The 16,010-nt window shown below is 42.0% G+C and overlaps 2 protein-coding genes across 2 annotated transcripts in view; one reads left to right on the top strand and one right to left on the bottom strand.

Annotated features, from left to right (window-relative positions):
- Nucleotides 1-1,802, top strand: part of LOC109518026 (metalloreductase STEAP4) — a 13,336-nt gene extending 11,534 nt beyond the window's left edge. Inside the window, exons 10-11 of the mRNA XM_019873623.1 lie at nt 210-531; nt 682-1,802. Coding sequence (XP_019729182.1) covers nt 210-461 — 252 coding nt within the window. The 3' untranslated portion in view covers nt 462-531; nt 682-1,802. The remainder of the gene's footprint in view (nt 1-209; nt 532-681) is intronic.
- A 3,838-nt stretch (nt 1,803-5,640) lies between these two features.
- The window catches only part of LOC109518025 (metalloreductase STEAP4-like), a 15,554-nt gene continuing 5,184 nt past the window's right edge, over nt 5,641-16,010 (bottom strand). Inside the window, exons 4-9 of the mRNA XM_019873622.1 lie at nt 15,808-15,892; nt 10,960-11,238; nt 9,222-9,316; nt 8,982-9,135; nt 8,705-8,875; nt 5,641-6,430 (exon numbers count right to left, since the gene is read on the bottom strand). Of these exons, the coding sequence (XP_019729181.1) occupies nt 6,170-6,430; nt 8,705-8,875; nt 8,982-9,135; nt 9,222-9,316; nt 10,960-11,238; nt 15,808-15,892 (1,045 nt within the window). The 3' untranslated portion in view covers nt 5,641-6,169. The remainder of the gene's footprint in view (nt 6,431-8,704; nt 8,876-8,981; nt 9,136-9,221; nt 9,317-10,959; nt 11,239-15,807; nt 15,893-16,010) is intronic.

Genomic DNA, 16,010 nt, shown 5'->3' with positions numbered 1-16,010 from the left:
CGTGTGTGTGCGTGTGTGTGTGTGTGTGTGTGTGTGCGTGTGTGTGCGTGTGTGTGCGTGTGTGTGCGTGTGTGTGTGTGTGTGGTTATGCACTGTATGTAAATGTACCTCCATAATATCAAAGGTTAACAGCCTGGTGCTTAACATCGTAGCGCATAGCCCATGAATATGTTTCTGTGTGTGTGATGATTGACTTTCTTGTTCTCCAGTCGAAGCTGGGCCACGTGACCTTGTTCCTCTGTACCCTTCACACTTACCTGTACGGCTGGGACAGGTTTCTGCGACCCTCCACGTATAAGTGGTACACACCTCCGGGCTTCATGCTCAGTCTGGTGGTGCCCTCAGTGGTGCTGGTGCTCAAGGTGCTGCTCCTCGTGCCGTGCGTGGACCGCAGCGTCACTCGAATTCGACGGGGCTGGGAGAGGACGCAACCTGATGAGGAGAAAACACTTCTTACATAGGAAGAGTGTGCCAGAAAATATACAGAAGTTTGTTGGAATTAACGAGCATAACAGTGAAAACAGATTAAGCCTCTGCAACTTTGTTTTCGGCGTAGGTGGGGCAGTGCCCCACTAGTTCCCACAGGTGGCACTTGGGTGACCTTTTCCCATTTTTTTTTTAACCGAGTAGTGATTCAATTGTGAAATTTGTGTGTATAAATAAAAATGATCTATTTTTTTTATTTCATTAATTGTTCCAAAGTCCAACTTTGTACAATAATGTTCCTGCTGACTCTCCATGTCCTTTTTTCTGCTTTGTGTGGCAGTGGACCCCGATGCTAGTCACCATTGTAACGAGCGTAAAAGGTGTATGGTGTTTTTTTATTCGCATTCATTTTTTTAGTATTGGCTTTACTTGATGATTTCTGTCTTGCAACAAGTGGTGGTGGAAAAAAAACAAGACATTGATTGCATTGATCTACAGTACATTGCCTTCTATCCAGTGGTGGTTTCTGGTCTGTGCAATATGTGCAGCCCCGTAGGGCTACCTGGCCAAAAATAAAAATAAAAGAAAATGTGAAATTCTTTTTTTCAATGTGATTTAAAACCACATTTTCAAGCTTCTATACCACAGCGGTGCAGTATTTCTCTTTGCCCAACTCACAGAGTTTCACAATCTTTTGCTATTTCTGATTCACTGCTTTGTGTAACCGAATTAAAGTGAGAGCGGCAGGGGATGGGTGAGCACGTCGGACTTGGTCAATTTGGTGTGTTCTGGCTCCTCTCAAACATTTACCATGGAAGTACAGAGAAGGCAAAAGGTTAATCTGCGGAATACCTGTAGTTGCAAAAGTGTTTATACCACCCCCCCCACCACTCCTCCCTTACCCTAAAAAATGTCTTTGTGCTCTGTAGTGAAAAGAAAGATTTTCGCAAGATGGAGGGAACAATAGATTGGGACTCAGCCAAGCTATAATGGAGACAAATACTTTTTTTATTATCTATAGCTGATGAGCTGAGTTTCAAATGTACATAAACAGCATTTTTTAAAATTTTTGTACAGAGCACCCACATGTTTATATCCTACACTCTCATTCGCGATTGAGCCAAACAATATTTATTGAGCAAGATGTCTACTACAGTACTGGTAATGTTTGGGAAGCACCTTGGTCGACCAATTTATCTTTTTATTTCTGCTTCTGTTTTCATATGTCTTGCAATCATGGTGATTTACCCATTTCTATTCGGGTCTATGCATTTATGCTCTCAGATTTAACTTTGTCCTTCTAGTGTTCGCATATGAATTGAACCAACCAGTGAAATGTACTTGCAATTAAAATACACTATAGTGATAGAACTGCAGAGATGTGTCTGCCTTATTAAGATGACTCCACAGAATCCTGTCCGTGAACTCACGAAACCTCCCCGAAGAGTCTCGTGTGCGTCTGATCCGTCTCCAGAGTTCATCTGAAGTCTTTGTGTGGGAAACATTTGCTCAGAGTCGTCGACTTCTTCTCCCCACTCATTTTTACAACATCTTATCCGATCGCGGCGAGAGAAGCGTGTCAAGTGCGCTATCAAAGGACCCCAGGAAATTTTATATTACTTGTGAGAGTAGGCTATAGACGGAGTAGGTTCTTGGGAAGTAGAGAAACGGAAGCAGAGGAGCGGGAGAGACATCGGCGGTTGAGTTGGAAATCAAACTTCAATATATATGCACAGCAGGCGTAGCATTTAGCTCTTACATGCATGAATTCATCAATAGCATAAGTTAGACACGCACATAGAGTACACCTGTGGGAAATATCAAACAGGCATCAAACTAGAGCAAAGGATGGAAATATTGATGACCCGAGGAAACATAGAATATTGACATTTAATGTTGGGCATTGTTCTGTTGGAGGAAATTGAAATTCTAGCTATTACCTTGGTTCTCTAAAGGAGCAGTGAGTTTTTATTTTATTTTATTTTTTTAAGCATTGTTATCATCTGACTTCATGGCAGCATTGTTAGCAAGCTACCAGTAGCTAACAGTATGTTAAACTTTGTGTGATGTAGTTTTATACATGAACTGAAAAAAACCCGCATGTACCGCGTGTATATTTTTTAGGGTTAATTCTCTAATGTCAGATCCATGATGTTTTTTTTTTCCACATTTGTTTCTCTATGACTTTTCTGTAACGATGCTATTTTTCATCACTATTTATGAGAATAAAATCCCGAGTTACATTTATTTTATGACCACACACAACGCATTGAAGTACCTCACACTGACCGATGCACTGCAACGAAAAAAGTCGACCTTATAGTTTTACCGAACCATAGAAACAGGGTGTGATGATCAAGGATGATGCAGAGAGGAAATGGGTTCAAATAAATGAGGACGTATGGCTATTTTGAGGCTGGTGGCGAACATCATTCACCCAATTTATTGATTCCACCCGTGCATTTCAGCGATAGAGACTCTCTGCTTTGCTGTCCAGCCTTTGGTGCATCTGAAAATGTAAATATGGTGGAGGACTATTGTAAAACAAAATGTATACAGTATCGAATATAGTGGCAAGTCTTGGTGGCACCGCAACAGCCGTCGACCAGCTCGGCCTGGCTTATGCTTGGCACCTTGAAACATTTTTGTTTTGTTTTGTTACTTCTGTGAATGCTCATTGCATGTTGGTTGGCTGTTACAGCTGCAACTTTTTTAAACTCTTCCCTGGCAAGTGAATTTTTGAATGGCAGCAAAACTACGTGCCGGCCGCTAATGAAAACTAGTTCCCTCAACCCACACACCGCGTGAAAGTTTATTCGGGTAGACTTAGCTGGAGCTATCTCGCTAACTCCATGTGTTAGATTTTCAGTTGCTTTCATTTGCTTTTTTGTTTGATTTGCATGAGAGGCTGTTGTGGCATTGGTCATGTCGCAGGTTCGAGTCCTGGTCAGTGCCCCAATAACCATCCATTGCCTGGATGAAAAAGTGGGTGGGTTGGGTTCAAAAGAGCATCCAGCGTACAAACTGTGAAACAAATAATGCGAGTGACTTGCTGCGGTGGCCCCTGGCAGAACAAGCCAAAAGTCATAACAACAACAATAACACCAAAATAGGACTAAATGTTGATTCTTGCAGCTGCCTTAAGGCACAACATGCTGTCAGCAACAGCTTTCTCCTTTAATGTGTTCTAATAAATTCACTCAGGCCTCTTGTGATTCGAAAAATAGATTTTAGTAAATTGTTAAGGATGAGACGGAGGGTGTTAAAAAAAAAATCAAGGTTGTTGTATTTTCTGTCTTTTATTAAATTTTCATACATTTCACAGATGAGTCCCGGGTGAATTCCTCATTACAGTACATAACATGTATCTTTACCCACAATGCAGCAGTTTATTTACTTTTTCCTAGCGGGCCCTAATCACGTTATGCGTATCAGAGTTGTCTAGGTGTGTGAAATTTCAACATGAGTGGAAATTACAATATGTAAGCCAGCTTGTTTCACAGTTTCTCTGGGCATTATTAGATTCATCGCTTCCCAGGGCAATATTTGAATCTCGTTTAAATCTCGGCACACACCCACACTCACACAAACATGGAGTGTAAAAAAGCTTAAAATCAACATCAGTTCTCTGGTGAAATGAGGATAATACAAGAGTGGGAGAGGGCGGATGAAAGATTACAGATTGTGCGAGGAGATAATGTTATTAGAAGATGGATAACAAAGTTTTTTCTTGCATCAGTGTTCTGCTCGGGGGCGAGCGAGAATCTGATAATGACAGATGCTCCGTTTCCTCACTTGCCACCTCTGCTTCTGTTATCTGATTAAACTTCCTTTTCCTGTCACTCCTCACCTGCCCGCCAGCTGTCGCTGCTGATCGAAGCACACTCACCGGACGCTTGATCAAACCGCCCGCTGATCCCACTCGTCTGCTCTTATCAGCCCTTTTTACTACGCAGAGCTTAACATAACAGTTCCTTGAAAGTAGATTCGCCTTATCAGTCCACTTGGGATGACGCGCGTGTCAGCTGTAGGAATGCGGAATGTTATGCAAGTTCAAAATTCATTGACAACAATCCCACGTTTTGACATGATGTCATGAAATAGCGAGATAATCGAGACCAAATGTGTCATTTATCTGGAAAATACAATATTTCAAATACAGTCTTTCACCTGGGTCCTGTTAATTTACACCATCATCTAGAGCAGAGTTGGTTATAAAAAAAATAAAATTAAAAAAAAAGGGAGGTCAAATCACAGAAAAAAAAGAAAAAGATGTGAATATGCAAATCAAACTCCAAATATGCAGGGGTTGATTAGAGTTTTAAGTTGTAATATCACCAATAACCACCAGATGGCAGACATCTCTTACACTGACTCTTAAACTGCACAATGTGATTCTGCCCATTTTTTTGCATATTTGGAATGATATGCAGGACAAATATAGTACTTCAATAAGATTCAAGTTGATTTTTGTGCAAAAATAAGTTCTTGCACTTAATGGTGGTTTGCTATTCACCGGTTTTTGTGCCATTCTTGAATGGTGATTTTTTTTTTTTTTTGAATGCAAGAGAGCCCTTTGCACTTTATTTTTGTGTTAGTATAGTGAATCTTTCATACATCCATTAAAAAAAGTATGATCAAAATGAAATATATTAAAGGCACGTGTTTTGCACATATGCACGTATTATGTCCTATTAAAAAAATTGCCTTTTGTAATACATCAAGTTTGGAAGTGCATGGTCCTACGTAGCACTGATGAAAAATTGTGACCCCCCCCCCTAAGCATTTAGTTTGCCCATCCCTGATCTACACAAACATGTCACTAAGAAGAATGCAGTGCAATGGTGTCACCATATCTTAAGATTGTTCAAATATTTTGACGCTGTTTCCGATTCGCTGCATCCAACCAGCTGATTAATTTGGAGGAGTATGGCATTGGCAAAGAACAGATTTTCTTGAGGTTTTTTTTTTTTTTTTTTTTTTTTAACAGCATGATGTGTAAATGGGTTTCTGGAAGATAGAACACACATGACTATTTGGGTTCCATCACATTGAATAATGATGTGTTGCGCAGACAGATTTATGACGCGATGGCGAGAAGACGACAGGGACAGCACTTCTAAAACACTTCACTACGACGACACTGATTCGTATAACCACACAGGGTAATGTTTTTACGCTCTGTGCGCTAAACCTGTCTCTCCTCGTTGCACCAATTTATACCGGGTGAAGTGTGTTTAATCAAAGCAGCTGAGGGAGAGCATCACACTGGGGCGACCACTTTATTCTAATTTTGTGTGTGCAGTGCCCTTGAGAGGGAGGACGATTTGGGCAATGAGAACGATGCCGCTTCGAAGCGGCTCCATTTTGAAGGGGGGGAATGGAAATGATTGCCTCTGTTTATCAAAAGAATATGTGTCGTCCGGGAATATCGTTCTATTTTTTGACACATTTGGTGAAAGAGCTAACAACAAGCACATAAAATCCCTCAAAGCTAAGAAAAAGAAAACTTCATATCCTCGACGCCCTGTACATTCGGCTGAATTTCGCTTTTAGAAGGGTTGGACTCCAAATGCTCCAAATGATCGGGTCATGTGCTTTGCCTACCCTGTAGACGCGCTGCAATATCAGGAGAATGCGTGAGCAAAACGAATCAACATTACTCCTGAAGAAATTTCACTCAAGTGTGCTCCAGTACTGATCGCGCTGAGTTGACCTCAGGTGAACCCCAGAGGTCAGATGGTCAAAGGTTTGTGGCCTTGTTCTCGCCCGTCTCCATGCTCTGGGCCCTCTCCCAGCCCTGTCGAATGCGGGTGAGAGTTCGATCCACGCATGGCAGCAAGAGCAGCATTTTGAGAACCAGCACCACGGACGGCACAATCAGACACAGCATGTAGCCTGGAGGGGTGTACCACTTGTACGTCGAAGCGCGGAGGAATTTATTCCAGCCGTAAATGTAACCGTGTGCCGTGCATATGAACAGGGTCAGGTGGCCAAGTTTGGACTGTAAAAAAAAAAAAAAAAAAAAATTATAATAATTTGCATTTAATTAGACAAACCCCCAAAAAATTCAGCTACAGTATTCAGAAAAAGAACATTGATTCTACTTTTCTGTTCACACAGAGACCGTTTTTTGTTTATTAAACCATTCTGACTCAAGAGGGGAAAAACACAGGCATACATTTGTGCAAATAACATACTCTAATACACGGTGCAAGCGTGGCTCATCAGATGTGTTTTTGTCGATGGATAAAACTACTCCCCTGCTGACTTCATGAATAGAAATTGTCACATTAAGTTTTATGGTGAAAACATTCTCTTAAGGATTCGGGGTTTTTTTTTCTTTTTTTTTTTTCCACAGCTGTTACAGAATAATTGTTGTTGGCGCTCGAGTGTCCTCCTGTTGTTTGGTTATTGTTAATCACTTCATATTGAGCATCTTGAACATGCTCCTGCACAGAAGCACACTTACTATACGGTGGCATCCTCCGATGATAATAATAAAGAATTTTATTTTTAATCGCAACCGAGAGCCGCAAAGACTTGTGCATCATGAATATTAAAATCCAATGCATTCCCTGCTTGACAACTGTGCTCACAACCGATAATCTATGCAAATAGATCTCGGTTGTGTCGTCTCTGTGCCCCTTACTCAAAGGATCAATTATCTTGACCTCCATCGCCGAATATCTTATCCCATCAGTCCATCGGTACGCGCGACCTTTTCACACACGTGCCCGTGACCTGTACCGGCAAATCTGCTCACGTGGGATGATATCTTCCCTCATAATTCAGTTTAATGAATAACTTAACATTTAAAATGCTGAGCTGAAGCTACCAGTCATCCATTGTGTGTGCGCCTGTGTTCGGGAGTGACTTAACTAGTCACTTGGGAAGAAAGTGCCCACGACGCATTGCTTTTACAGCACTTTAATAACTCAGATAAAAACTTAATAATACTGACATAATTATGCTGTATCAAAAAAAAGAGATTTTACTGATAGGAAGCACAAGATAAGGACAATGGTACTGGGGCGTTTAAAAAAACTAACTTTATTTTCAGTCGACACTACATTGTCTTTTAGACTGAAAAAAACGATAAGACAGTCTTTGCTATCTTTATGTCTTGGTGATGCGTGTCTCTGTCCAAGATTAGATGCCTCATTAAGTACGTCAGTAATTCTGACAATGCCCTTATATCCTATGAACAAATTTTATGTTTCAGATGTTTTGTTCTGGCGACCTTTGTAATTTGGTGTTCAGGTGATTTGAAAGGCACATAAATTAAATACTACTACGACTACTATCCATCCATCTATCCATTGTCTGATCTGCTTTATCCTCACAAGGGTCGCGGGACGTGCTGGAGCCTATCCCAGCTGTCTTCGGGCAGTAGGTGGGGGACACCCTGAACCGGTTGCCAGCCAATCGCAGGGCACTCGGAGACGAACAACTACCCGCGCTCACACTCAGGCCTCGGGACAATTTAGAGTGTTCAATCAGCCTGCCGTGCATGTTTTTGGAATGTGGGAGGAAATCGGAGTACCCGGAGAAAACCCACGCAGGCCGGGGGAGAACATGCAAACACCACATAGGGAGGCCGGAGCCAGGATCGAACCCACGACCTCTGCACTGTGAGGTTAAAGCGCTAACCACTGGGCCGCCCCACTACTACTACTACCACTACTACTTTAATAACAATAATTACAATCGAAGTGAACACCACACAACTCATTATCAGTAATATGGAATGTTAAGAAAAAAAAATAAACATGCTTCAACAATAATACTGCATCCTGAAGTTGGAACTTTTTCCCAAATATTTCAATGAGGTCCAAATAAAGTCGATCTTTTATGTCATCAAAATAACTCCACCACATGGTGACCAAGCTAAAGGTTCCCACCATTTCTGTTCTAATGAGTTGTGTCTAATATGCACGTCATTATACTTTGATGATTCTTATGCCTCAAGCCCATGCTGTATTTTTATTTAACGACCAGGCAACGAATGAGCCTGTGATGTCTTCAAAACCGCTTCACCACATGTAAACCCACCTCAAGGTTGCCACTGTTTCTGTGATCATGAGTTGCCTTTATTAGCCGCTTGATTATAATGTTCTCACTATTAGGCATTATTATAAAATATTCCTATTGTCCATGTCAACTGAAAACATGCACATATCTCTCCATTTTGTGAGTAAAAAAACCCCAACAATGTGGCCCCCTCACCCCACCCTATCCCACTTTTACCATCAAAGATGTGCAAGTGTGCTCTGACCTGAATGAAGCTGAACTCCCTCCAGCTGAGCGAGCCTCCCACAGAGGGCAGCGACGTCAGGCCGAGTAAGACATAAAGAAAGAAGCCCAGGATGCCCAGAACGTAGAAGGAGTCTGTTCCCCATGCTTCTGTATAATTAAAGTCAAAGGGGGTGGTTTTGTTGTTCTTCATCTAAAGAGAGCGAGAGATGGAGGACAAGAGCGTTGAGGAACATTTTTCTTGTTCCATAAATGTACAGATCAGCTTGTACGGTGGCTAAAAACCCACTGCGCTGTACCTCGTCCACCACACGGGAGATGAGTTTATGTCTGACGGAGTAGCGAATGGGAATAATGAATGTATAGATGGCATGGAGAAAAGCAAAGCCCAAAGCAACCAGTCCCATTTGCTTCCGACACAGCATCCAGCGGTCCAGCCAGTTCGGGAAACGCCTGCACAATAAGAGAGAGGGAATTTGAAGCACTGCACTTTGGATATTAGCAAGTAGCTTTTTTTTTCAAATGACTTGATACTCTACTTGTACTTGGTTCCTCTATAGAGCTGAAAGAAGGCGGCGATGACACCGGGCAGGTAACACAGCGACAACATGACCAGCGATACGATGGGAAAGACCTGAAAGAGGGCAAGAAACTTTAGAAGCACATCACAGTGAACTCTCTGCCTGTCCACACATATACAGTATAATTGAGTAAGAATAAGGATTGTTATTCCTGCCCGTGGTTAAGAAAGTTATTCTTCAATGAAATGGCATTGCACCTCCACTTGTCAAAACAGGGCATTCTGATGAAAATTTTGTTTGTCGAATATGAATTAAGCATCAATAAATCTGTTTTTATCCAACTCAGGTGGCGGCCATTTTGTCACTTGCTGTCAACTGAAAATGACATCACAGTTGCTCAGGGCTCAGGTAACAATCGATCATGGCTCACCTGTTTTTTTTTTAAACTGGTCAGGTGACGTTCACAAGCTGAGCCGTGATTGGTAATGACCATAGAACATTAATGTAAAGATAATTTTTGGGTTGATTGCTCCTTTAAAATGTGAGACACAAATAAGAGTGGAGGTCGTATTCTTGGGCCCAGTGATTAACCAACATGTTTATCCTAACTGCTGAGAAAGCAACAATACGCTGTGGTCATTAGGATTCGGCCAATACAGCCCAAACAGTAAACTGTATAGCCTGAAGGCAAAATGAGGTTTTGTCTGAGTTGATGTCGTAAACAACTGGGTAGCCCGAGTTATTTTCATGACATGCATAAATCCGTCCCAGCATTTGGCACATCTATGTGCACATGTCAGGCGGGCAGGCTTGAGGAAGGGCTGCGCCGCTGTGGAGGTGGTCACAGACAATTTCAATCATGGTCAATCAAAGCAGTTCCTTACATTACCTTTAAATGCAATACACAAGTCATGTACTACTTTCTTACATGGCAGAAGCACATCTGCACCACGGAGTGGACAATTGGAGGCCCCGCATCATTTGTGTGCCCTCCCTTTGCGCATGATTACCGTTGTTCACATATTGATGAATCACATCTGACATCAACCACACATGTCCACGGAGTTCAGAATCTGCCTGCCTGTGCCCCAGCAAATTCACGATGATCGCATTTGACCACTTGCGCCAATATTTAGATGTGGTTTGGACCGACTTTTTGCTGCCAAATTGTCGTTCCACTGGGCACGTCACCAAAAACGCAAGAGGTGAGTCGGAATACTCAGCTTGGCGGAGACCAAAGCGGCAAACACATGTAGCAAGCCCAGCGCTCATATGAAAATCAGTTTACACTGTGCCATTTGTGCCGCAGCACAGGTATGCTGTCTACAAAACAGAGCCCTTAACGTGTAAAAAAACAGTCCTTATAAGAGGGGAAGGTTAATGGTCCAATACCTCAAAGGGCTTTAGACCAGAAATAAGCAAAAGTAATATTGCCACGGTTAGCTTTTCAGCAAATGGTTCTGTCAACACAGGTTAGCTATGAGGGGTCAACTGTGTCAACAAAGTCGGCCTTCACCATTCCCAACTTGCATGTTGTCTTCGTTTCCAGGAAGAACAGCGAGCCTGATCAAATCCACGACATTAACTGTTCTAACTTCAGGGATAAATTGTTGGGTTTCCACATCAACACTCAGGTTAGCGTTGTCCAATCTATCTCACGTGCATGCTCGTCTTCTAAAACAACCTGAACAGATTCTGAAACCCCCCGCCCCTCAGAAATTCTACGTTTCGCAAGCTCATACGGACATTTGCTCACCTTGTTGGCCAGGGACACCATGATTCTGTAGGAAATGTCCTTCCCCTGCTCTACGTAAGCGTAGATGACGTCTCTGATGAGCAGATAGAAATAGAAGAAGGCGGCAAGGCCCACGGCAACTCGGAGAGGCAGCCTCCACTCGGGGAACAGCCTCAGGGGGAAGTCTTCCAGCTCTTGGGCAGCTGAAAGTGACCCCCTGTCCAAAACGGTTAGGCCCATCTTGCTGGCAACCTCCACTACAGCCTGCTTTGCCTCTGCACTGTTGCCACACAGGTACACCTGGACAGAGATTTGATGTCATATTTAGAAAAAAAAGGAAATCTTAGCTTGCAATGAAAAGAACAAACGTCCCACTTCAAGAGTTGTTGAAATGAATGAATAGAATTACTCAGTTCTGTCTTTTTAAAGGATTTCTAATTGCCCACACAACAGTTAATTCAGCCAACCTTGTGTATTTGTTGAGGATTTGTTAAGAGGGGTATGTTAGACTGACTGATGTTATTAGCGACGAGTACGAAGCCAATTACTTCAGTTTGACAAACATGCAAATGTTTGTTTGTGTTTTAACACATTTAGAAAACAACATCATCTGACGATCAAAGTCGTAGCCCAGTCAGGCCGTATTCATTAGAACATAGTGATTTCACCCAAATTGTCTCTTTTTTTTTTAGCTTTAAAAACAATTGCCCAAAATTATTCCGACATCAGTTCAATAGAACCCGCTAGAAGATGATGTAAGTTCCCAGGATCCAGGTGAAAGATTTTATTTGACTGACTGCATTTTCTGGGATACGAAACATTTTCCAAATGCCAAATCTGTCATAATGGCGACTACTTTTCATGACTATCTTCAACCCAACGTCTTAGCATCTTGTATCTTCGCGGGATACAACGTCGGTTAATTCAGGCTAATAGAGAAATAGATCCAAAAACTCCAAATGTAACTGCGAGCGGCATCTAGTCTTAAAACAACCACCGCTCAGTCAGTAGAAATAGAATTGTTTTCATGTCGCCGTCTACCTTCCTGTTGTTCTGCGCTGTTGCTGATAATTAAAAGATTTCACAGATGAGTCACAAGCTGTTGTCTGCACCGTGACACCGCGATGCACTCTGGCATCAAGGGCTTGTGTGCAAAAGTATAGAAATAATTGTGTGATGTTGTATCCTGAAGCTGAAGAAGAAACTCTTGCAGGGGGTTAAAGCACACGATACGTACATACAGTAACACGTACTGTATGTACGTATTGTGTGGCGCTCATTTCCTCATCGTATTTCTACATCTTGCCATGCTGTCATTATTTTGTTGTATCAAACTTGCTGCCCCAAGATAAGGCGATTAAACGTGTGTGTGTGTGTGTGTGTGTGTGTGTGTGTGTGTGTATTGGTGGGGGCATCCAGCAATTGTGTAGGTAGAGGACACAGAGAGGAAAAGTTTGACAGGCAAGTCAACTGAGCAGTTTTCCCCCAGGTGTGTGTAAGTGGACCGGGCAGCCAGCCATGTCTTCTTACATTACTGCACCATAACAGCAGGGGACAGCCGACAGACTAAATCTCCATCTGAATTTAAATGTGATACACACACACACACACACACACACACACACACACACACATACACACACACACAATAGGTTGCATGACTTGGTTCGGACCAGCAGAGGCACTGTTGATTCAGTCTCAAATACAGGCAGTTTGCTATCGAAGGCGATATTCTCAACCACTATTGTGTTGTGAGAGTTTGCGTGCCATTGGAAATTATTATTATTATTGTTATCAATAATAATAATAATGAAAAAATATAGTTTGCTTTAAATCAGACTGGTCAAGACATTATTACATTTTTTTGGTAAACAGAGGCGCAAATCATTTTCCTACATAGATTTTTTTTTGCGCTGCTTCTGAACTTCATTTTTTTTCCTCATCACAATAAGAGGATAACAATCACAAAATATGTAATGTAGTAATATAGTTAGTAATAATTATGACTTGGTTAGGTTCATCAACTGGTGGAATTATTTTCTGAAAGATTATATGTAGCTATGAATTACAACGCATGGTAAAATCCATATTGTGCAAGTTTTTTTTGGCATAACTTAAAGGTAAAAAAAAAATGAACATATGTTAAAAACCTTGTGTGCTAGGAAAAAAAAGTCACAGCATTTATTAAATTGTATCAATTGTGTCAGCGTCAAAAATAATTTTCTGGAATGATAAAGCCATCTCTGATTAAAATTTGCTGTTGACTAGTGCAATGTATCTTCGTTCATTGATCTATCTATGCTAATAACTTGTAGTGACAGACATATTAATTAAGTGATCTTTCAGTACATGCTCCAAATTGCAGTTAATTGGTATATCTACTTGTTGCCATTCATAAAACAGAAGTCAAGGGACCCCCTGAATATATCCCGGTAAGATTTGTGTTAAACTAAACAGGCCTACAATTCAAACTGTACAAGTAAATCTGTGAGTAAATGAATCCGAGATCATGATCATTTCAGTATGTGTACTTTTTGTGACATTTTTTTTGTTTGGTGGTGTGCTCTCAAGTCATATTAAATATGTGCCATGGGAAATACTGATAAAGAAACTGGCTTTGGAAGAGGAATTCAAAGCAGTCAGAGATTCTTCCAACATAAAACGATAGTCCAGAGGCCACCCTTCCCAACTAGTGATGGATGATCTCACCAATGTTCTTCCTGCTAGGACATCAAGTCAACTAAAAAAAAAAAAAAGTGTTATTATCAGCTGTGGTCAAGTGATATGGATCACCGCATGCGCCTCCAAGACACAGCTTTATTGTGTCCTTGAGCAAGACACTGAAACACCGAGCTGCTCCCTGGCTGCCACCTAAGCTGTCCCCCTGCTCCCGTTTATAGTCACAACAGTGTGTGTGTTTGCCACGATCACTGCTGTGACGGCTTAAATGCGGAGACAATAAAGGAATGAGTGAAAATGCACCTGTGGTCATCGCAATAAAAATCCTTCCTCACTTGTCCATGTACTGTATATACGAAGAGATAGGCAAGCTTGTTTTTCAGACGTTCTGGTACACTGAAATCACGACGTGTCAATGCTATCTCAGTGGCACGTTTGAATTTGATGAAAACTTGTGGAAGAAGATGCCTCGAATATCAAAGCAGACGTAACACAAGTGACGTGTGACAATATCCCATGAGACCTGAGCATATCTCCACCCTTGAGCATCGAGTGTGTTTGGCTGCTTCTTTATTGATTTGTGTTTGCTTGTGATGGAAAAGTGCGATTATAACAAGAGAAACGGAAATTGAATTTACTGTGACTTACATGTTTCTGTCCAGGCTGCTTGGTACAATATGGCAAAAGAGACATTGGGCTTGATAGAAAAATGCAGGTGCGCTCGTCATGAAAATGAGTGCATTTTGATTTTTGTCTAGTTTAGCGTGTTTGGTAATTTGGCAAGGGCCACTGCCCCCGGAGCACCTAACGATTTGGTGGCTGAAAGTAGACTAGACCTTAGACCAGCTCAGAGCAGTTTTCTGAACGCGATTTACGTGGATTTGTACGAGGTACAGGCAGACAGATTCTGAGTTCTGTGCGGTGGATGCCTCGGTATGTTTATCCATAAATACGACAACAGTGCGCATCGCTAAACGTACTTTGCGCATTTTGATCTTCTGCTTGGGCTCCAGTAAGCCTATTTCTGTCAAAGACTGAGTGCACGCATCTGTTCAAGCCGTTTACATCGGCCAGGAAAAAAGTCCGCTGTGCTCACCCCCACAATGGCGCACATGTCCTTTTCTACCTGCGCTCGTCTACGAAAAAGACAAAAAGAAAGAAAACTCCAACCATATGCACAGTTAGACCACATTTTGCACTAGACTTGTGCTAGGCACGAAAAAAAAAAAATTACGTGAGGAGACTCACCTCTCGGGCACTTATCACTGCGAATATCACAAAAACAATGATGATATGAGTATATTGTTTTTAACATTAGTTTGACTTTATTTTGCCTTTATTAAATGTTGATCTCACTTTTCCAAGTGTGTGGTCATTAGGAATGTTAAAAAGCTGCTTAAAACATTGCCTGGCCAGTCAATGACGGTTTTAGAATGGCAACAGTGAGAGTCTGGAAGAGATTATTTCTTTTGCCATCCAAAAAATTGAATTGGAAATTATTATGCACATTCCAGAATTGACTCGTCCACCGCTAAGTATAATTCCACATGTACTGGTGGAGGGATACTGCTGTTCACATTTTTTGAAAGAAAATGGAGCACTGCAGGGATACCGGCACGTGACGAGATATTCGTGGATGTGTGTGTGTGTGTGTGTGTGCGCGCATGCGGCTTGTTTGTGTTGCAGAGGATTTGAGGCAGATTCAGGTTTGGTCTCCAGAGGTTCCCACATGTTTGTGTTTCCCTTTGTAGCTGCGAAGTGGAAGCTGCAATAAACACTGGTCTTTCAACTTTGTAACATCATAAAGTGTGTTGACTTGTGTGTTTTTACAAGTTCTGCCCTCGTTTTCTCTCGCATTGATACGGAAACATGGGGAAAAAAATCAATAACGTGCACCAGCATAGACGGAATCAATAAGGCATTGCATCCATCCAGCGTTTTCTTCCTACTGGCGGAATTTTGGGCTTGATGAAAACAGATTGCACTGAAACACACCGACCATTTATTGTCATGTTCTAATATGTTTCAAGGACTTGCTGCTAACGAATCGAATGGAATTGACCTTCCGCTCCCTCCCCTTTACAATACCAACTGCGCCGCTGTGTTCCAGCATGCCGCCTCTTGTTTTCCGCCATTCAGCTCATACCTTTGAAATAGTTTTTGTTTTTTTTTCCCTCTCTCCCAACTCACCTGTTTTCCTGTCAGAAGACCATTCTGCAGAGCCCAGGCAGACAGCGTGTTAAGGCCTTTCACCACAGTTGCTCCAGGGACCAGTCTGGAGAACACACAGCAAAGGCTTTAGCTGACATTTTTCAACACCCTTCTCAAAAAAGAGAAAAGAGAGTGTGTGTGGGGGGGGGGGGGGCCCAAAATGAAGGGCCCAGAACGCACCA

Source organism: Hippocampus comes, unplaced genomic scaffold (assembly GCF_001891065.2).
Source record: "Hippocampus comes isolate QL1 unplaced genomic scaffold, H_comes_QL1_v1.1 scaffold383, whole genome shotgun sequence".
NCBI classification, from domain to species: Eukaryota; Metazoa; Chordata; class Actinopteri; order Syngnathiformes; family Syngnathidae; genus Hippocampus; species Hippocampus comes.
This window is presented reverse-complemented; position numbering and strand designations above follow the sequence as displayed.